Source organism: Tenrec ecaudatus, chromosome X (assembly GCF_050624435.1).
Source record: "Tenrec ecaudatus isolate mTenEca1 chromosome X, mTenEca1.hap1, whole genome shotgun sequence".
Lineage (NCBI taxonomy): Eukaryota > Metazoa > Chordata > Mammalia > Afrosoricida > Tenrecidae > Tenrec > Tenrec ecaudatus.
The window spans coordinates 123,292,345-123,316,172 of NC_134548.1; the positions used below are offsets into that span (position 1 = coordinate 123,292,345).

At 38.5% G+C, this 23,828-nt stretch overlaps 1 protein-coding gene across 2 annotated transcripts in view; it reads right to left on the minus strand.

The window, feature by feature from the left end:
• The window catches only part of TBC1D8B (TBC1 domain family member 8B), an 87,234-nt gene that overhangs the window by 62,944 nt on the left and 462 nt on the right, over positions 1–23,828 (minus strand). For both annotated transcript variants that reach the window (XM_075539429.1, XM_075539428.1), the window contains exons 2-5: positions 6,579–6,689; positions 4,106–4,224; positions 3,365–3,590; positions 2,449–2,689 (exon numbers count right to left, since the gene is read on the minus strand). In XM_075539429.1, coding sequence (XP_075395544.1) covers positions 2,449–2,689; positions 3,365–3,590; positions 4,106–4,224; positions 6,579–6,689 — 697 coding nt within the window. The remainder of the gene's footprint in view (positions 1–2,448; positions 2,690–3,364; positions 3,591–4,105; positions 4,225–6,578; positions 6,690–23,828) is intronic.

Sequence of the window (23,828 nt, forward strand, 5' to 3'; positions counted from 1 at the left end):
ATCATTTGACAGTACAGAGTTTTTGGAGGACCAAACACATGTGCTGAGCAGCAATGCTATCTGAGGGGGTAAGTAGATTATACAAGTTCTGATCCAATAGGTCACTATTAGTTGGAATTGACGCGGTAACAGTAGTTTGCTTTAGGCACTGTTTGGATAATGGAAATAGTATATTCTCATAAACACAGCAATAAAGAAAGATATTCCACTTTAGAAAAAAATGTCATTTGGAGAACAAGTCTCAGTAAGTCATTATTCTTTTCAATACTAGAAAAAAGAATTTATATATATCTTTTAAAACTTAGATTTTTACAAAATTTTCAATAGTCTCTCTTAAAAATACAGAGAGAACGATGAGTTTACTATTTTAAAACACTCCCAAACTCACTGCCATCGAGTCCATTCTGACTCCGCAATCCTGTAGGACAGAGGGGAACTGCCCCGCTGGGTTTCCAAACTATAACTTTTTATGGGAGTAGAAAGCCTCATCTTTCTGCTGCAGAACAGCTGGTGTTTTTGAACTGCTGTCCTTGCTGTTAGTAACCCACGATGTCACCAGGATTCCTAAGGATTTATCATATTTAATTTAAATATAGACTTAATGGTGAATTGGTAAATGGCTTTTTAGAGGATTTTTCAAAGTGGAACTATATATAATAGCTGAGAAAAACTCTAATAGTATGTTTATGGTGGCCAATCAAGAAACAAACAGCTGCCCAACTAGAATACACCGAAAGCAGGATTTTTCCCCCCACTTTGATAAAATATTGTTAAAATAGTGGTACAGACAGAATGTTCATCCCAAAGTGTTGTGTATCTGACCCATTCTTCACTGGAATATAACCTTCATAATGGGGAGGATTGATGTCTGTCTGATTAACATTTGCGATCCCAACACCCAGAACAACACTTGGTACTTAGCAGGCACTCTATTTGTGAATGAAAAAAATGTGGCATGAATGAAGAAAGAAAAAATTGGTGAAACGAATTCAATCAGTGTGTTTGTTAGAGGGATGTTGGAGAAAGGGGGTGACAATATGTGATCTTAAAATATCCTCTTGGCAGTTGGAAAACTAAATCACAGAATAAGGAAGAGATTTATTCCAAGTTCACAGAACAGAACCAAGAATAAAAATCCTAGCCTTTTAGCTTTCAGTTGGGGATCATTCTCATTGGCAACATTTGTAACCTTCATCCACCTGCCCCATCTCTCTCACGTTGTAGAGGCTAATATTCTGAAATTTTGTATTAGAGACATATGTATGACCTTGAAAAAAAAGTGATTTCAGTGAAAGTTTGTAGAGCATATTAGTTTTCCGTTCAATAATTTATACACATTTTGGTTTGTGACATTATTTGCAATCCCCTCAAAGTAAAAACACTCTTGCCCCTTCCTCTTTAGGTTCCCCGCTTCTCTGCCTTCCGAGCTGTGTAAAAACAGGATTCTTAATCTTTATAGAATTCTATTTATAAATCACACGCATAGTGGAACATAATTTTGGTAATGAAGTGTAAAACATCCACCTTGCTGATCTAATTTCCAGAGAAGCAGGCTGACTCACAAAGATATAAGTATATAGATTTTAGGAATGGTTTCTGACCAGGCAAGAGGAACAACTGTACCCAATTAGGGGAATGTAATAATCACACAACCCTCCAGATCGCTTGTTTCTGGTCTACTTGCCTATTTGCCTGTAGCTGAAGTTCCTTTAATACTTTCTCATACCATTTATATTGTTACTCTCTTTGACAAAAGCTGCTTTTACTAGCTACTTTGGGAATCTCTTCTGCTTCCCTCCTCTTTGGCATGCTTATTTCAGTTAACTGTTCTGAAGTATGATAGGCTGAAAAGGCTCTGGTTCGTTTCCACAAATCAAATACAGTGACAGACTGCTATCAGATGATATTTCCAATGCAGGCACTAGTGATGATTAAACACTTATTCGCTGCTTCATATTGTACAAGAACTTTCACACATATTCTGTTATTCACTGTTCACAAATGTTCTATGAGGCAGACATGTCATATGAGAAACAGATATCATAGCCCATGTTCCACTCATTCCATTAACTTGTCTATTCATAAAAAATGCACAATAGGTGAGTTAATTTTTAAAAGAACAAAATTTTTTAAACAATTTCAGACCTGAAACAGAGACATTTAGATATATCAAACACACACACACATACACCATATATTTCTAAGTGCAAATACTATCGGAATCTCCAGAAATAATTTACAAACCTAACTTCTACTATTTCTTAGGATTAAATTTCATGGAAAGCAGATTATTTATGAAATATATTATGAATATACACATACAGAAAAACAAAGATGGAGGATTGGCTCCAAAGAGAAACTATAACAAAGACCACTTAACTTGTAGTGATAATCAAGACCATCAGTCTTATGATCAAGTTATAAAAAGTATTAATTAAGCTTTGATACCTTTTTGTGATTTGTTGAGGATCATCAAGAATTGGGTCATTATCAAATGTTTCCTTATCAAAAAGTCTCTTTATAGCGTAGTTTGCCAACTGTTCCATGAGAAGGTATGTTTGGTTAATGTGTAAAAACATTGAAAAGTAGTGATCCTCCCTTTGTGAACATATATGAATACTCTCTGTCAGTATGACATTGGAAGTTTTTTCAAGTTTTGAGACTGCATCCCAGGATATAACAAGTTTTACTGCAAATAAGAGTTATAAGAAGATATGATTAAGTTTCTCAATACTTATATATGCTTATTAATCAAGTCTATCTGAAGGGGAAAAAAACTACAAATGGTTGAAATACCTTTGAAATGAAATTTTGTCAAAAATTTGATGCACCTCCATGAACATACAGTAATGGGTAATTTCCAGAAATGATTAAAACAAAAATTTTAAACTATTCTGATTTGATATTTAAATCTGTTTCTTTATGTGATTACAGGGGGGAAAATTACCCTTTGAATAACCACTGATTAAAAGCTGTATGTGCGCTATGAATCATATTACTTGGTTCTTTCATCTTGGTTTTAAAATTATATGTGGACCACAATCATACTATGATTATTGTTTAGGCTCTATATTTAGAAGAAGGACAGAAACGTGTAGGTAGTTGGGCACAAGGGGCAGAGAGCAATAACTACCATCCGTTAGTAGTCACGTCCTGTAATACTCAAGGCACGGTATCCATCTCTCTAACAGTTCCTATGCTAAGCAAGCAGTCTTAGAAGGATTCTCTGAAGTGAACTTTTTAATGGACAATTCAATTACTCTTAATTCAAATTACATTACTTTATGTAAACTTAACACCACCATAGGAAGTTACAGGGCACTCAGCAAATCCAATGTCATGGCAAATAATAGGAACCACTTACTTTCTGATCCCAACAAAAAAGAATAGAAGCTCAGAAAGTTGGTGCTAAGATAGAGCCAACCCTGACAAGGAACCCGTCCTTTCCAATAGCTGCATGAGTAATATGTCACTAATTTCTCCTGCTCTGGTAAACCAAAACATTTTCCAAATTTCAAAAGGGCTTCTCGAAATTTCTCAGGATCATCTTCTTTTGCAAAAGACTGCTTTCCCTCTTCAGCAATTAATCCCTATAAGAGACAACACATTTGCTGAAAACTCATTACTATTTACAAATAAAAATTTATTTCACATATTTAATTTACAATAATTCATTAGGTACAAGTGTATATTTCTATACGGATACACACTATATCATCATCTGGATGCATATAATACTCTTAGGATAGAGGCCAGAGGATCTTCGTCAGTTTTGTAAGTAAGCTTTTTCTAATGCCTCACAAGGAGTTGCCAAAAATATAGCACTACATATATTATTTTGAATGAACTAGGGGTTAAGTTCATTCCCACTGCAAATTAAAGCTATATTGAGATTACAATATTCCTAAGAACATTCAGAAGGGCACCAAAGATAAGCCACCAACTTACAATTTTCATTAGCACCAGTTATGACATTTCTATGTGTACTTTGTCCAGTCCTGAAAAGTACCAGTAAACAATGCTCCTCCATTCAACGTTTGGGCCTTCATATAATAGGGTCAAATATTTTACTATTCCATTTACAAAATAAATCCATGACACTTACTCTGATCTTTCCTTGTACAAAATTAGTAATATCTTCATTTGAATCAAATACAGATAAGGTCTTCATAATATTTTGTTCCAACCAATCCCAATGCTTGGTTATTTCTTCTCTGTTGGCTCCTGATGAATATTGTAGGAGAATTAGAGGATCCAGGTATACTCCATAACAAAACTGCTCTTAACATTTACAAGAAACAAAATAATCTGTTCACTTTCTAAAATGATGGCCATAAACGAACAAAGGTATTACATTTATTCATCTACTTTACCCCTATATGAAAATATCTGCAGTATTGTAAATTATAAATAGAAAGAATGAAATATTGAATGAAAAAGAAAAGAAGAAAATATATCGGGAAAAAATCTTCAAAATTCTAAAAATAAGATGCCACTAAACTGGTAGCTACAATAACCCATATCTTTTAAGAGATTATATAGTATATATACCAAAAAAAACCCATGCATGATTCAACCTTGGCCTTCAAATGCTCTGTTGCTGAGAACAGCATGTGCATGACAACCCTATGCATACTGTGCAAATGTGGATTTCAACTGTGACCATTCTATTTCAGAAAGTGTGAAGCCTCTGCTCAGAGGCACCCCATGTTCTTCATTACCTAATGCTGCTATCACTGAAATGTCACAAATGAGTGGCCTTCTTCACAGACATGTAGTTTCTCACAGTTTAGAAGACTGGAAGTCTGAATTCAGAGTGCCAGCTTTCTTTCTCTGCAGGCTCTGGAGGAAGGTCCTTGTCCCTTTGAACTTCGGCTCCTGAGTGACCTTTATGTGGTTTGGTACCTCTCACCCCCTATCTCTGCTTCTGAACAGAACGCTTTAAAAATGGGATTACAACCACAGAGGTTAGGATTCACAATTTATTTTTTGGTGAGGGCGCACAGTTCAATCTATAACACCTCATTATTAATAGACCTAGGTGAGTTACAAATTTTTTATTAAGGATGGGTTTAGAAAATTTGCAGCAAAGTTGAATCCATATGATGTATTGAACCAGTGAACCAATGTTAGGTAGATTTCTAAGGGTCAGATTAAATATTACATTTAGCTCTGGGTTGCTCTGGTTTGAACAAGAACACAAATCAATATCTATCCATTTCCAGCATTGTAAATTACATACATCTTATTCAAAAGAAATATCTTGACTTCCTAGTATGTATGGAGAATGACATATTGGGATAGTTATTGACACTGAAAAACTATTTCCCATAATTCAGTTAAAATTGCTTTACCTTACTAAAGTCACTGTGCCAAGGGTAATAACACTGTTTAATGGTCCATAATAAAAAGTGATGGGAAACGTTAAGGCCTTCATGTTTGCCCTTTATGTATGAGGGAGCTTTAAGTACTTAGTGTATTTCTGTATCAAATTTATTTGGGGGAAATATGTTCTGTAATATCCTTTAATTTCAACAAAAATAGAAGGAATGTTTTTCTCTAAATAATTTCTACCAACCAGATGTAGAGCTGAGGTATACAATTCCAGTGATATTAGCAGATGCAATATCTTCATTTGGTAATGGTGTTTAAATTAGGAGAGCCGGCAGAAAAGACTCACCGGAAACATGAAAAGAAATGTGGAGGTCAAGTTAAAATAAAAACAAGCCAAATATTAAAAACGAATAAGTGTATGTGGTATGTTCATACATACAAACCACCTAAAAATTCATGTTCGTTGAAAATATATCTTTATCTGAAGAGAGGCAGAGGAGAGAAAAATAATGAAAAAGACCACCCATCGATATCAAAAAGTCTAGAATTGTGGCATTCTAAGTAGACCCACACTGTAATGACATCATAAAGAAACACGCTGTCATCGGAATTTTAAAAAGTGCTCTATAATGAAGCATCTTAATTCCTTACCTATATTCAATTTAAGGTGGAAGTATATTAACCACCCCAGCAAAAATGAATAAGAAATACTACCTGCAACACAGTTCTTCATATTTCAAGGCTATCATCCCTTTTGTGAGAAAGTTAAGAACGTGATCAGAAAAGGTGAATTTTTCAGGGTTCTATGTACTTAAGGAACAACTCTTCAATTTGGGGCTCACAGTTACCGTCAGATTCTCCACATCTTAATTATCTATTAGGGATAAAACAATAACATTCATGGGAAAGCTCCCATTTCCCCCCAGCACTTTGGGGAAACAAGAGAAGGGGAAGATAAGAGTCATAAAGCAATAGCATTGACCAAAATCTGCTCTGAATCAGCATCGCTGAAACACATAGTTTAGGGTCCCCCAGTGATTTAAAAACAATGGATTGTTTTAAACTCTAAGAATCTGCAATCTTCCTTAAATATGCAAGTAGATGTCTTGCTATTCGTGGAAAGCCGAGTTGCACATTTAACTTGTTTTGCAATCTCAAAACCACAAGTTTAATTAAATAAGTTTAACTATTCAATGTCTTAAATACTACTTAATATTGATTCATGTTTAAAAAATCGTACTTACCGCATGCAATTGACCAGTAAACTTGAGAGTCTGGTGTCTGGTGTAGAATGCGAAATGGAGCTACTTTAGCAGTGGAGTCGAAGACTGAATCAAGTGTGCCAACCAGAAGTCCTGTTATGACAGTTGAAATAAGAAATTTACTAGAGATAAGTGAAATCATTATCACTTCATGTGAGGATAAACTAATAAATTAATTTCAAATTATTTTTTAATTAAAGAGTCCTTACATTTTTTCTAAGGAAAAAAAATCTGAATGAAGCATATTTATGTGAATACTTATTGAGATTTTCATCTTTTAATAAGAGTGAGGCAATTTCAATTTTCCAAATTTTATAACATAATTACAACACATATATGCCTACTTCATAAGGTTATGGGTATAGCAAATGAAACTGTAGACTCTAGTATACAGAATATACGTAGCTTGGAATGTGTAAAGTAGGACATTATTGCAAATATGTTATTGTTGTTAGTAGCCATTGACTTCTCCACCAACTACTGGAACGAAACACTGCCTCGTCTAGCATCACCCCCGTGATTGGCAGCAGGGTTCACTGTGATGATCCATCGAGTTTTCATTGGCTGATTTTTGGGAAGTAGATCACCAGCCTTTCTTCCTTGGCTGACTTCATGTGGGAGCTCTGCTGAAACATGTTGAGCATCATAGTAATCCAAGGTGCACGGATGGGAATCAAACACAGATCTCACGCACGTGTGGTGAGAATGCTAGCAACAAACCACCACTGTCCTTATAAAGAGACTCAATTAATCTCTTGAAAGATAAAGAATTGGTTTGGGTCAAAAAACAAACTGTAAGCACAAACCAAATTCATGCAAAGAGACCCTATGGGGCTTGCCCCATAGGGTCTAAATCTTTACAAGAGGAGACAGGCTCATCTTTCTCCCTTGGAGTGGCTGATGGGTTTGAATTGCTGACCTAGCAGTTAGCTGCCCAACCTGTAAGCCATTATGCCACCAGGGTTCCTCAAATTGTGAGTATATCTTCTCACTGCCATTGACTTGATGCTAATTCATAGCGATAGTATAAGACAGGGTAGAACTGCTTCTTTGAGTTTCTGAAACTGCAACTGTGTACGGGAGTACAAAGCCTCATTTTTCTCCTGAAAAGCCGTTGGTGGTTTCGAACTGCCAACCATGCAGATCACAGCCCAACCCATGACCAGAAGAGTGGGGATATCAAACAAAGAGATAGATAAAGATAGCTAAGTTCAAAGATCAAAATGGAAGAATAGATGTAGAAAGAGATGAAAAGTAAAAGGAGGGGACACAAATGCAGCATACTATCAATTTGCAATCCGACAGAGGTTTTTGATGGTACGGTTTTTAAAGTATAAAGACAGACTCTCTTGGCAATGACATGTGTGCAGATTATAAAGGAAAAAAAAGCTACCTGATATGAAAGACAGACTTAGGGTATGAATTAAAGATTCTGTTTAAGAAATTGAAATGATATAATGCAGCTGCACAGTCAGAGTTCTCTCCGCTCATGGTAGCAACTGTGCAAACTAGTCTAGAAAGGATGCAACCATCCACCTGTGACGTTAATTCTGCAGTGAGTAATAAACCCCACTCTACAGGTCCACTGTGTCCTCCCGAAATCTCAGTTTCCCTTCTCTGATCTGTCCAGACTCCAGTTGTTCTAGACATCTCTCTCATTCTCTTTTAACCAGGGCTAGGCCAGCAGGTACTAGCTCATTCTCTCACTCACTGCCATGGAGTCAATGCTGACTCATAGTGACCCCATAGGGCAGGAGAGTCCCTGTGTTTTCTGACACTGTAACTCTGTATGGGAGTACAAAGCCCTGTCTTTCTCTCTCAGAGCGGCTGGTGGTTTTGATCTTGCAGATTGCAGCCTAATGCTTAACCACGACACCACCAGGGCTACTAGTTTCTTCTATATTTCTTAAATTTAATAATTTATTATAATGACTCACAAATTCTGGGGGAAGGGCTATCTTTAATCTAGCATTAAAAGTATACAAACACAAAAGGCAAAGTCTGAGAGGGATCTTGGCTCAGAGCTTTCATGTCACCAGGGAACATGCTTACCCTCCCAAGAGATCTGCTCCCCACCCAGGAAGCTCTACTGAGCCTCCATCTATCAAATCTTAATTGCCCTCCTCATGTGGCCAAGATAGATTACATCAAGCCTCTGGAGGTATGCATGAGTCAGCATCAAGCCTTTGGAAGCTATCACTTGGTCTGATCCACCCCCACTCATTGGCCAAAAGTGTTGTATGATTGATGAACCTCGGTCAAAGGCCAAATTGCTTACTTATAAGGACCCCATAGGACAGGGAAGAAGTTTCCAAGTTTCCTGTGAGTTTCCAAGACTGTAACTATTTATGGGAGTAGAAAGCCCATAAAATTTCTGTCTTTCTCCTGTGGAGCAGCTGGTGGTTTCATACTTCTGACCTTGTGGATCAAAGCCCAATGCGTAACCAACTGATCACAGCCCAATGTGTAACCACTATGCCGCCAGGGCCAAAATCACTGGCAAGAAAGATAATTTTCGGCAACAGAAATGTGTATAAGATTACAGGTGCCTTACATGATGTAGCAAAAATGTGTTCAGTTTTTTTAAGAGGATTAAAACAGGCAGTTAGTATAAAAATATGCAAAAAAAATCACTTGGGAGCTAGCAATAGAATACACATTTCCAGTCACTTCGGGAGCTCTTCCAGCTCGTTAAGCTGTAATCACCATCAAGTCCATGAAAGTGCCTATGTCTGGGTTCTAAATGTACAAGAATACAAGCAGATTACTTGCTTTTCTATATACTGACACATAGAGATTTATTATCTGACAGGGTCATGACTCATCTCATACATGGAGAATCCTATAGCTATCTTAACTCCAAAAGACCATAGATATTATCAGCTGCATGGCAAAATAAAAAATTGAAAAACATCAAGGAATTAAAATTATTCTTTGAGTGACTCTAAGTAGGTAAAATACCAGTGTGCTAGACCCTGGCAAAAGTCTATAGGGCTTTGATAGCATTCTGCCACCCACTTTCAAAGGATACTCACCACCATAATTTATGTGTAGTACTATTTTTTCCAAACAACTTTACTGGCATATAATGGCACACACTTAAATGATTTAATATATTAAATGATTTAAATATTTTAAAAAGAGTTGTGCAATCAATTTTAGAATATGTTCTTCTTTCTTGTAGCATTATTTGCTCCTCACTACCCCCAACTTCCCCTGCCATAACTCAGGAATAAGCCCTAAGGAATCTAGCTACTGTCTCTATGGATCACCTATCCTGGATGTCACATAAAGGAAATCATATTAATAAACCTCAATGACAACAAAACAAAACAGAAAAAAATCTCAATCCAAAAGAAAGCAGAATAAAAAGCAGACAAATAAAAAGTGGGTTAAAGGGGGTAACAAATACTAATTTGTTAAATTTTAACTTACTGTATATACTCGAGTATAAGCTGACCCGAATATCAGCCAAGACACCTAATTTTTCCACAGACTGCATTAAAAATGTGCTGAAAAACCTGGCTTACACACAAGTATATACAGTAACTATATCTGCAGTAATTCACTTTCCAATGCACTGCCTGAACACAATGCTATTCCTATCCCTAGTCAGTGGTATGAGGGAGTTCAATAGAGGCTTAATCCTATGGGGACTTTGAAAATGGATATTGGACTTTCATATCAACCAAAGCCTTATGCAAACTGGGTGCTCAGAATTTAAGTTCTAATACAATTCCCTCCTCTGATCTTGAATTTTATTTTCCATAATTCTTGGATCACTCAGGCTAGTGTGCTCCATCCATGTGGACTTAACTGACATCTTACTTAGATGGCAACATATTTTAAGACAAGTCTCTAAGATCCTAGATGCTATTCTTTCAGATTGGCAGGGACCATGTGATTTTTTTATCATACTTTGCTGTAGTATGCATAAATTTTTGTATAAAATGACAAATGACATTGTTGCTGTTGTTAAGTACCCCCAGATTGGTTTTCAACTCACAGTGACCCTATGTGACATAACAGAACTGCCTCATAGTGTTTTCTAGGCTGTAATCTTTATAGGTCTCCTTATTAAATAGCATAGTAAGAAAATGAAATAGAAAGGCTCTTTCACAAGAAAATAGGCAACTTGTAGACAATGATTATTGTTACTGATCGATTCTATTTTTCTAGATAGTGGACCAATTTCTAGATAGAGAGATTGGTTGGAAAACATGTAATCTAATCTCCAATCACATTCCTCTTTTCTAGTTTACTTCTCCCAGGGCAGTTTGTTGTACTGGTGGAAATTTCTACAGATTATCAAGTCCTTTTATAATTTCTATATCCAAATGTCAAAAGTTTATGATCTATGCACAGGGCCCCAGGTCACTGTCTTAAAATTTCTAATAATTTTTAATGAAACCAAAAGAAACAAACAAATCCACTGCCATCTACTTGATTATGATCCATAGTGACCCTATCTAGAATTTCTGAGACTGTAAATCTTTACAGGAGCAGACAGCCTCATCGTCCTTCCTCAGAGCGAATGGTGTGTGTAAATTATCTTTCCAGTGTGTATCAGCATAAAGCCTAACATGGGACGCTGAATTTTCATTTTGCACTGAGCCCAGCAAATTAGATAGCAGGTCTGGTTACCGTGGTTGTCTTTGATTGTTACAGTGAACTTTTTTTTTTTTCAATTAGAATAGACACACAAAGCTATTTCTTATACACAAAAGTCATAAAAAGGAACATCTTTTGTAAGATAAATATTTCTTCCAACTTTGGGTGATACAAAATATGTGCTCCATTTAGCATGACAGATCTTCAAATATTTTAATTACAGCAACCTTGTTTCCCCTTACTTTTGTAAAAAATCTATTTCTCAAAATCCCTCTTAAAATGTGGCATTCAAACCTGAATGCCAGACATGGTCTGAACAAATGCAGGCCTTTTATACTATAGGCTCCATGGTTCTATTGATATAGTCTAAATAATACTAACATTTTCATCATATTATCATATTAAGTCATTGCAACATATTATTATATGTCACAAATGTAAGTTACAACCTGTTTTCTCTGTCCTGTACAGCTTATTTTTAAATCTAAAGGCAATTTATATTTACCCATATTACGTTTTATCTTACTGATTTCACTGTTTTATGGGATTAGACAGCCCTGTCTTTTTCTCTTTCTGAGCGGCTAATGGTTTAGAACTGCCAACCGTGTGGATCACAGCCCAACTTGTAACCACTATGCCAGCAGGGTCTCCTATCTCACTGATTTCAAATGACCATCCTAACTTGTTCAGATCTTTCTGATATGCATGTTAACATTCATGATATGATTTGAACCTAAACTGTCCATTTTAATTCTTTGGAGGAGTCTGTGAAACTACGTACTCAAATCAAGCTCGGTCCCCAAAGAATGTGATGCTTTTGGCCTGAGTGTCCATTTTTTCCCTTCACGTCTTATTACAAACATTACAAAACATATTGTAAAGACTGAATAGTATACTGGAACACCCATGTACTCATCACCTAGCTACAATAATTATCAAAAGGTTGCTAATTTTCTTTCATTAATCGCTCCTGGGATATTTAAAAATTCTAGATATCATATTATCATTTTATACATAAACATGATAATGTCATGAAGTTTATTCTAAAAGGTCCACAGTGGAATCTAATGTGCAAACCAGTGTTGAGAACCACTGAATTATGGTATCAAATGCACCCTGCAATTTTGAAACACCTGCAAATTGATAAACAATTCTTTTTTCTATTAGGTCACCAGAGGTGAGGATGGGACTAGGACTCAGTTTTGGAGGAAAGGTCATTAAAGGAGCCACAGCTTGAAGATGGCACTCGTTAAGGCTAGCTTATTGTACCAATCACGTACCACTGCCCTGTACCTTAGATTCCATTGTGCGTTAGACAAACAAGGAACCTTCATGGCATAGTAGATGAAGACTAGGCTGCTGCCAATTCTGCAGTTCAAACCTGCCACTTGCACTACTTGAAGAATAAGATACCTTAGGGATAGTTCTACTCTCTCCTCTAGGGTCCCCATGAGTTGGAACCACCTCCACAGCAGTGGTAGTTAAGTCAGACAAATTGGCTCTCTTTATTTATACACTAGATTAAACTAGATTATGTAAGGCAACATTGTTAAAACTGCATAACAGGTATTTAAGTAAATTTCCAAGTCACAAACAAGATTTATTTCTATTGTAAGTAAAAGATTTGATCATAAATTAAGCCAGAAAACTGATTGCTGGAACCTTAGAATTTGATCTTGCCATAAATTACCAAGATTACAAACAAGTACAACTTTACTGAATTTTTTATAATCTCAACTTCATTAAATGTTAATGAATAGGCAGACAACACACTTAATAGGTAATACATTCAAATAAGAGAAAGAAGTGTTCTCAGTAAAGGTTGTAGATTTTCCTGATCCTATTACTATTGTTTATCAGATTCACGTCTGTCAAACAGAACTACGAATATGTAGTTCAGAATAATGAAATACTCATAGTTGGCATTTTGAAAGCAGCCAACTTTACACTGAGAGCTTGGGAAACAGTTAATAAACATCATTATTGTTTTGTCCTGCGTTCTTTCCCCCTGCATTCTTTTAAAAGCAATTAATTGAAAAGTGGATATATATGGAAGCACTTATTTTCCTCACTAGCTGAAATCTTTGTTCATGAAAGGGTGTAGAATTTTTCAAGGGAAGGGATTGATGCCACAAATGGCAGATCACAATGGTAGTTGGGAAATAAGAATACACGGATTACCTTCCGAACCCAGCTACATTTCAAATGATTAAAACATAGGATAATATGGGAACTGACAACAACCTGAATGCTAAGTGCAAAACAAAAAGTATGACGGCAAATGACAAACTCGTATGGAATGTTGTACTTTTAAGATCTTATTTAGAAAAATGAAACCCAGGCATTATTTTGGTTCATTTAAAGCAAGGGATGACAAATGTTAACAATTAAAAAAACAAGATCATCACTTTTTTTTAAAGGTTCACTTTATTCTATTAGAATATGGGAGGGAAAAACATCTAGAATTGAGGTGAATGAGCTGTGGAGACAAAAAACAACAAAGGTTTAATTCTCATCTTTCTTTAATGGTCTATCTCCGGGTTTCTTCTCGAATGGAAAAGGATATTGCTCAACAACCTTCTTCTAATTGCTAAGGGGACTGTATCTCATGCCTCACATTTTCCCTTCCAAACAGATGAATCTGGAAAACTTGCTTTATCATCCATCACCCACCACCCCAAACTCCCACATTACTCCTCCTACCTAGAACACCCTCCCCGATTTCTCTCTACAAAACCACATCCAGATATTGTTATTGCTCAGAGATGGCTGATTCAATTCAAAAACAATCCTAGCTGGGTTTTAGAAAGATGCTCCACAGATGTCACACTGGAATCCTGCCACCAATACACCACCTATTATGATTAATCACTGCTTTTAGGAAATCTTTGTATCACCAAATAGGTCATTTCATAAACATACTTTCCACCAGAGCTTGCCTTGAAAGATGACATTGGTGGTGGTGGTGGTGGTGGTGGTGGGGGGGGGGTGTTTCTAATACTCCCTTTACTAATGGAAATCTGTATAAATCAATACCACCAGGATGGTATATCAGGCTGAGATCATTAGTGGCTATCCTGGTAATTATATATTTGTGGGTTTATTTATATTTATTCTCTATCTGTCCCACCAGATTATAAATTTTGTGAGGATTGGAACTATGTGTTTTATCCACCCATATATCCAACAGTACCCAGCTACTACACATTTATTTCTGCTTCCCTTTGTGGCAAATTTTTCTAGAAATAATTATCTATACTTTCTTTGTCCCAAAATATTTGTTTGGCTCATATACGGTAGTCCTTCTGGGTCACAGGTCACTTCAACAAGGCTTTCTCAGACTTTATTTATCTAAAATGTTACCCTCTTATCACTAAACCTTGCTTCATTTTTCTTTGTATCATTACCCCAGCCATATTATTTATTAGTTATTTGCTTCCCCATCAGCCAGAATGTTACCCCATGGAAGTAAACATTTTATTTTGTTCGCTGCTGTCTTCTCCAGCACCCAACACTCTCACTTACTGCCACCGAGTAGATTCTGACTCACAGCAACCCTTTGGAACAGGGTAGAACTGCCTCTGTGGGTTGTTGAGAGGAACTCTTTGACAGGAATAAAAAGCTTTAGCTTTCTTCTGAGGAGAAGCTGATAGTTTCAAGCTGGTGACCTTAGGGTTAGCAGCCCAATTTGTGACCCACTACCAGGTCTCCTCAGCACTCAATACAGTGCTTGGCTTTTAGAGAACAGTCAATAGTTGTTAACTATATATACTGCATACTCTCCCATTTAGGATAAACTGTTATCTTTGGGGTTTATATGAAAATTCTCTGCCATAGAGTCGATGTCGTCTCATAGCAACCCTCTGAAATAGGGTAGAACTGGCCCCATAAGTTTCTGAGACTGTAACTCTTTATGGGAGTAGCAAAACATAGAAAACTGGCCAAATTCCCCAATAGGAAAATAATAGAAAATCTATGATACAGCTGCAGCTGGGCAGCAATGTGGCTGTATAACAAGGATCAACATGAATCCAATCTGCCAAATGTAGAGATGGATTGACCAGCTCTTCTATTTCTATTTTTCCAACCTCACTGCCGGCTGCCCATATAGCATTCTCCCCCACCCCACCTCCCTTTCTTTCTCACCTAGGCACCAGGAGTTGGTTAGAGTTCACAAGTTAAAAGAACACCATTCTTCAAACTGCCAAACATGTAGATGCCAACTGTACGTTTGTGGAGCCCACAAGACACACTCCAATCTTCTGACCCGCTGGCCACAAATTTGAGGCTGGTTTCCCTCTTCAGGATGCCTGCTGCAAGTTCAGAACTCCACACAACACCCTTACTTTCTGACCTCCTGGCTCCTATTACCCTTCGAGTTCAATTATTCATTGAAATGACTCACAGGATTCCTGGAGAGTTGTTAAATAAATGTTGGAATCCTAACCACAAAGTCAGCAGTTCAAACCATCATCTGCTACTTAGGAGTCAGATGAGGCTATCTGTTCCCACAGAAATGCTATGGTGTCATCAGGTGTAAGAAATGACTTGATGGCAAAATGATTTTTGGGAGGTAGACCATACTCATGACTACAGCTTGTTGTTGCTTTTATGTGCCTCCAAGTTGGTTCTGACTTACAGTCACCCAGTGTATAACAGAACGAAACACTTCCTGGTCCTGTGCCACCCTCGTAATTGTTATGTCTCAGCCATGACTACTGACACATAATAGCAAAAGGCAAGGTTATAAATGAATAGACACACAGGGCAAGATCTAGGAGGGTTTCTAACGTGAAGATTCCATGTCCCCGTCAAAGCTCCAGCCTCCTGAGGGAAAATAATCTGGCCAATCAAGCAACCCTCTGAGCCGTAATGTTCAGAGCTTTTCCTGCAAGCCTGAATGATGGTCTAAACCATGGCTCCTGAGACTAGTTGATAAGGGAATTCCAAGTAAGTCATTATTGGTCTGGCAAGCTCTCAACTCACCAGCACTAATTCTCCGGAGTAGCCTGGAAGTTCCACAACAGACACTCATATTACTTTAAGGATTTTATTCTCCAGTGCCAAGGGCAAAGGCTACTTCATTTAGCATAAATTTGAATCCCTTACCTCACAGGAAAAAACATTATTTGTCACAGCGCCTTTTATTTATAAGATTCCTTTTTTGTTTCCATTATAGACATGGTCCTTACCCAATTGTCTACAAGCAGTATGAACTTTCACAGCCTAAATACTTACTTCTTCAAGTATCAGGTTTTGAAAAATACTTCTAAGATCATCAGTTATGTGAGGTCTTCAATAACACAGCAAAACAACCCCAACCCCAAAGGCAACTCATTGCCATTGAATCAATTTCCCCTCAAGGAGGTTTCCAAGATTGTCATTCTTTATAGGAACAGATACTCGAATTGTACTCCAATGGAGTAGTTGGTGGTTTTGAACCACGGACCTTGCAGTTAACAGTCCAATGCTTACCCAACAGCACCATCTTGCCACCTTAGTAAGACAACCAAACTTTCTAACATTGAGTCAATTTCAAACTGCTAGCCTTGTGGTTCACAGCCCAACACTTAACTCAGTATGTCACCAGAGCGCCTAATAAGACAACAGGTGATGCTTTTAAGTACAGAGGCACTATTTAAGAATGTCTAGGTTTGGGGCAATTGTAGATCAAAAAGAACTGCTGTCATCATAAATTATTCTAATTTATACATATCATTCTGATGGTGAATCACAAATTAATTACTAACATCCTAATTTTTTCCTATCAGACTAAAATTTTTAAAACTGTCAGTTTTTTGCTTTTGCCATGAATTCACTGCAAATTGGACATACTCAAGGTTATTACTTCAAATCATTTTTATATATAACACGGGAAAAGTAATTACTAGGGAAAGGTTTCTTGGAGTGGTTGCCCTAGGAGATTTTCTTTTCAATAAGTTCAAATGATAGTTTCTTCATTGACTTGAGAGTATTCCCTTTCTTATCAAAAATAAATCATGGCCTCCATTTGGGCACTGTCTGCCCACTGATGAAGTAGTACTGGAGAGGCGGTCAACATTTTTAGCAGATGGGTCCTTTGTGCACACGGAACACAGGGATGTTCTGCTAAAAAACAATGTGAACATTTTCAAGGTTGTACTTCTTAGGGGAGATAAAGGACAAAAGGGAGAAAAGCTGTACATTTTCCAGGGAAGGTCATTAAGAACTTAAAAAAAAAAGGTTACTTTACTGCTAGATACATCTTTTTAACCGTGACAAATCATTTATATAATGATAGTTTACACTTATATAAATATCACACAACATTTTGAAATGGAGGCTTATTTCAAATGCTACCGTGTTTTAGTTTTAACAGCTGATTTAATTTCAAACAGATGATGCCAAGATGAAAGAGAGGCAGAAACAGAATGTCTGAAATCTTCCATAAAGAATATGTATTATTTTTGTTTTCCACCATCTAAAACAGGTCTCCTATGGGAGATTATCAATCCAAGAATCTGCTTGCACTATTCAACTGTGAAAAAGTACAATATTCTTAGCAACCTACTCAGATTGAGGCAGTTTGATTATTGGCAGATCTTCCTACATCCCACTACACTAGAATACTTAATGGAATCTAGCTCCAGAATTCCATGCATGTAGTAGCTCCCATCTGCCAAGCAGAATTGTTGATTTTTGCATAATAAGACAAATATACATACATTATTTCTAATTATACAAAACTTGGTTCTAAATTTAGGTGCCATAGAAAGCCAGTACCCTCAGCTAGGAAGAGCAAGGGATAATGTAAGTAGATGAAAGAATCCGGAAAGGTGAATGATTCTGCTAAATGAAGGAAAAAACCTTTTCTAAAAAGCACGGTAAGTTGATGTATAACAAAAATATCCATTAGGTTGTCCACCCTGCTATGAGCCTGGCCAATGAAGTAAGAGCAAATCAAGCAAATGGATATGCAGTAGAAATTCAAAAATTTCAAAAAGGACATAATTGGAATTTCCAAATGGCTCTGGCGTTAACCAACAGAGGATACTATGCTGCACCAATTCAATTATGGGGGTGGGGGGTGAAGATTGTAGCTAGCTAACTTCACTAAGTTCACATCTACACTCATAGCATTACTGGTAGCTATTGCCAATTACCACATGGCAAAGAAATGAGATCTGAAAGGAAGCGCAGTTATTAACATTTCTACATGGTCATTATCTTTTCTTCATTACACAAACTGTACAAACTAATCTTTTAAATGGACAGCCCCAAATATTGGATTTTAGCACTTAAAATGAACAAAGGCAAACACAGTCAAGCTCTGGGGAGAACGAATCCAAATGCGGGTTGGTGGTAAAGCAGAGCAAAGCTCTCGGCTGCACAATTTTAAGGCAGACTACAGTAATGGAGCAGGCATGAAATCAGCACCCAGTTATGCTCTGGGCCACAAAGAACCAAACAAACCTTAAAAGCCTCTTTTTGCTCTATTCTGACTCTTTTCTTTTAACTTGCATGGAATATAACAGCAGGGCCCAACCATTAACGGCGATAATCTCAAGCATCTTGACAATACAAGGGGACTTCAAATGGCATGTGGAAAGGGGAAATGAAAAGATAATGGAAGTTTTCCTAGGACTTTTTGGAGTCCCCATGTACCACAAGGAGAAAAATCATGCAGGAAGGTAAATTGGCTATGACGTACAAAAATGGGGCTATGGCTAGTGACAACATACTGTGTAAGAATTTCCTCTTATTCCATGGATATGGTGAACAAGAAATGGGGGTAGGTGGGACAGAGATAAGAAACCGAGGCAATTGGCCTGTTAAAGGGAAAAAAAAACCACACACAGAAAACAGGGATTGATTGTTTACTGTAAAGTGGCAACCAGTTAAAGGTCATTTCATACTACATTGCAACAATTTGATCAACAAAATTTTGATTTAACTAATAATTTTTCAAGAAATCTATTTCTTTGGAAACTGTGGGTCTCACTGCCACCAAGTTAATTTTGAATCAGGGAATCTATAGGAAAGAGTAGAGTAGAACAAATGGCTCCTGTAAATGTTTATGAGACTATAAATCTTCATGGGAATAGAAAGATTCCTCTTTCTCCCCAGGAGAAACTGGTGGTTTCGAACTGCTAAACTTGCCATTAGAAGACCAATACTCACTGGCCACCAGGGCTTCTTTAAATGTAGGTAGGATCACTGTAAAAATACAATCCAAGCAAACCTCTGGTCAAAATGATAGAGGACCAAAACACACGAGAAGACTGTTTTTGACAACTATATTATCTGCTTCAAATCTATACTGTCCAAAATAAAATCTATGTTGCCCTATCTTCAATGAACTCAGCTAGATACTTTACATCTCTGGGCTATTATGAAAACTAGTTCTCAAATTTTAACCTTGAAAACATTTGCATCTACTAAATGAAAAGAGTCCTTTGCACCAACACATGGCCCTACACGGGACAGCACCTGAGACACAGTGGGGGATGTGGGACTGAGCTGACCCCACCAAACTGAGGCAAACACTGGGGGCGTGCAATGGAGCAGCGGAGGAAGCAGAGCAAAGGGATCCCCAAGGAGTATAAAGGATGGACTTCCGGGCCAGGACGTGGCACCTCACAAGCTACATCTAGAAAATACTCCTAAAGGTCAACGAACTGACCTTGAACTACTAGTAATTTTTCTTTTAATATTTGCTATCTTTTTGTTTTGTCTTTTGTTTTTTTATTTGTTTTGTTTTTTACCTTGTAAATTTTGTATGTTAGTGGCTTTTCTGTTTATCAGCGTGTCAATGTTGCTTCTGTCAAAGCCATGTTCTTATGTGGCACTTGGGCGCTATCAAAGTCATCTGCATTAGTATGCACATATTACTATATCAGCAGGTCCACCTAGACAAGATAGGCTGGACAAATAATGAGAGAAGAAAACAACAGGACCAACGGTCCTGGAGGGACATGAGAGCGTGGGAGGTAGGGGAAGGGAGGAGGTGTTGCCCAACACAGGGACAAGGGAACAGCGAGTGGTTCAAAACCAGAGGAAGGAGGGGAGGGGAGGACTGGTAGGGAGTGACCAAGAGCAAGGTAACTGAGAGGAATTACTGAAACCAGAATGAAGGCTAAACATGGTAATGGGACAGGAGGAAAGCAAAAGGAAATAGAGGAAAGGAGTAGGAGGCAAAGTGCATACAGAGAAGCCTAAATATAGACATGTACATATGTAAATATATTTATGATTATGGGGGCAATAGACTTATGTACATATATTTATAGGTTCAGTAGTAGGGTAGCAGATGGACATTGGGCCTCCTCATGCATAATCCCCCAATACAATAGCACCTCGCCCTGCTAAACAGTTATTGCAGGATACCCACCTTCCCGACATGATCACTGAAGACAGATGTGTGTGTAAGCAAACGTGGTGAAGAAAGCTGATGGTGCCCGGCTATCAAAAAGATATAGTGTCTGGGGTCTTAAAGGCTTGAAGGCAAATAAGCGGCCATCTAGCTCAGAAGCAACAAAGCCCACAGAGAAGAAGCACACGGCCTAAGCGAATACAAGGTGTTGAACGGACCATGTAGCAGACACCAAGGAACAAAAACAATTATTGTGTGATCACCTTCCTCACATAATCGCTGAAGACGAAAGTGTGCATAAGCAAGTGTGGTGAAGAAGGTTGATGGTGCCCGGCTACTGAGAGATACAGCATCTGGGGACTTAAAGGCTTGAAAGCAAACACGCGACCATCTAGCCCAGAAGCAACCAAGCCCACACGGAAGCAGCACACCAACATAGGTGATCATGAAGGGCAGAGGAGACCAGGTCTCCAACAACAAAGGTGGGGTGGTGGTGAGAATCACATCACCGTGAAAGAGGGGGAGTACATGATGGGGATCCAATGCCCATCTGTAGACAGCTGGACATCCCTTCCAGAGGGGTAGTGGGGAGGAGATGAGTCACTCAGGGTTCAGTGTAGCAACAATGAAACTCAAAACCTTCCTCTAGTTCCTGAACGCTTCCTCCCCTCCCTATTATCATGACCCCAATTCTACTTTGCAGACCTGGTTATACCAGAGGATGTACGGCGGTGCAGTAGGGATCTGGAAACACAGGGAATCTAGGACAGATGACCCCTCAACACCAGCAGTGGGAGTGGCGACACCGGGAGGGAAGGGGATGTAGAAAGGGAGAACCGATCTCGGAGATCTATGTGTAACCTCCTCTCTGGGAGATGGGCAATGAGGAGGCGGGTGAGGGGAGACGCCGGGGAGTGTAAGATAAGATATAATAATTATTTATAAACTATCAGGGGACCAGGGGTGGGATCGAGGAGGGAGGGGGACGGGGGAAAAAAAGGGAAACCGAGCTGATTCCAGGAACCCAAGTGGAAGGTGAATTATGAGAATGACGAGTGCAACGAATGTTTAAGGGTGCTTTGTTCAATTGATGTATGTACAGATTGTGATAAGAGCCTTATGAGCCCCAATAAAAAGATGAAAAAAATAAGAGTAAATGATCAGATGGCTCTAGTTTTAAGAAGTCATTTTTTGTTTCAAATTGTCCAGAGGATCTTTTTAAAAACTGGACGAAAAGAGTTTACAAGATTTAGTTTTATGGGTATATTGAGAGAAAGGGAAAAAAGTATCCTGTAGGGCCACAGGATTCTCTCCACCTGGAGGTGACTTGAAAAAGAATCTCACAGTACATGTTTATCAGCACCGTAACTTACATTGCTTCGGCACCGATTATCTGTCATTTTATGCTCCCGACTCTAGGAGGTAGACACCATTTTACAGAAGCAAAATAGCAGGAAGCTTAACCTAAACCACCAGCCATTCCCCTCTAATCACAACTTGTCTGGCTTATTAGTCAGGAATCCTCTTTCCCCCATCCCACCTCCACCACCTCCAGTTTTGTCCAGGTTAGGCCCACTTAAAAGGCAAAGTCCTGAATCTTCAGTATGCCCCATCATTCCTTGCACCACAGAGGGCACGGCTCAACGATAAGTAAATGAAGGAATTTGTAGAATTTCACTCAGCAGGTAAGAGCACACAGGACGATGATGTTGGTTGTTGATCCACCCCTCTGCCCAGTACTTCATGCCAAGGGCATCAGGAGAATTGGTGTCAACAACTATGGTAACTCATAGAGTCAGCCCACTCCCTCCCCTTGACTTCCTCCTCCTACCAGAGAGACCACACAGAATCCTTGGTGAGAGTTATCATCCATTTTAGTGTTAGAATAATACATGATATAGGTGTAAACTGCTGAAATGCAATTAGATTACATGAATATTAACGATGTGTTGTTGAAATCTTTCGACTTTGAATTATATTATTAGCTACAACCTTATGCGTAACTGAGCAGAAAGTCTTTTTAAATGTTTCTCCTCCCTTTCCCTTTACTTACTCCTTCATCCCCCACCCCCAAAGTTCGTGAAATTGTTTCAGAAATATGGGTACCACAATGTGGAAGCTCAAACACCAGAAAATGTGACCACGTCAGCAACGACTATGAAAACAAGTCCGTGCTTGCTGTCCAGTTGAAACCACATGCTATGAAGCACCACGGCTCTTAGGCAACGACAGCTCTGACAGAGCGCATTAAAAGGGTCAACAAAGTACAACAGTACCGAGTTTTACCCTCGTAGGTATACTGATAGTAGTAAACTGGGCTTCCGAAAAATGTCTGTTGCTATTCACTAACAACAAGGTTATTTTTATTAAGAATAATAATACATGTCTGCTGAAACCCTGCACTGACATCTTATAGAGTTATTTTGGCGTCACCCCTCTGCCAGTGTCGCCTGGTGCACACTGCACCCTCCTAGTGACGCCAGTGCTTCACGCTGCCTAAATTAAGCCTGGTCTGCCATTTCCAGGCCACAATATCAAACAAAAAATTGTCATGAAAAAAAGCTCTTTTTCAAAGTTTGAATGCCCCTCCCGAGTCACTGAGCTAATGACTAATTCTTGTTGTTGCTACTATTATTGTCTTAATATAAAAATTGAGGGCAGGGTGGACTAGACGGAAGAATGAAACTTCTTCCATTTCTTTGACTGGATTTGCTTGGAATTCCGGCTTTGAAAGAAGAGCCAGAGCCAAACACTCCAGAGAGATTAATTCTGACATGGCAATGGACTTCTCCGAAGGGAATTCCAAGGGCTGAAAACTTGGAAACAAGAGTAAAAGATGCTGAATTGGGAAAAGGTAGCAATTCTCTCAGAAGGGACTTGACGCCAACGCCCTGTAAGTCCCTCACCCAAGCCTTCTAATGATTTCATTTACTGCCCATCTCTCAGGATGTGATGGGAGCGCCTCCCTTCTCTCTTCAACAGCCCTCTGCCCCCAAACACACACTTACCCTTACCAAGGGGGTAGGTCTATCAGTATGGCTTGGTTTGTGTGGTTTTTCCAGTGATGATGTTGTTTTTCGAGTCCACAAGTGAGCATTAGCCTGTCACTGAGTCTGAAGGAGACCCCTGTGGGGTCAGCCAACTGCCGCCCACCCCAACCCCATGGCCCACCCGCTTGGGAAGCGAGAGGGTAGCTACTCAATTATTTCTTTTCCTAGGAAAGAACCCCCTCTCCCTCTTCCTGTCCCACCCAAAGAGCAACTGCTGTC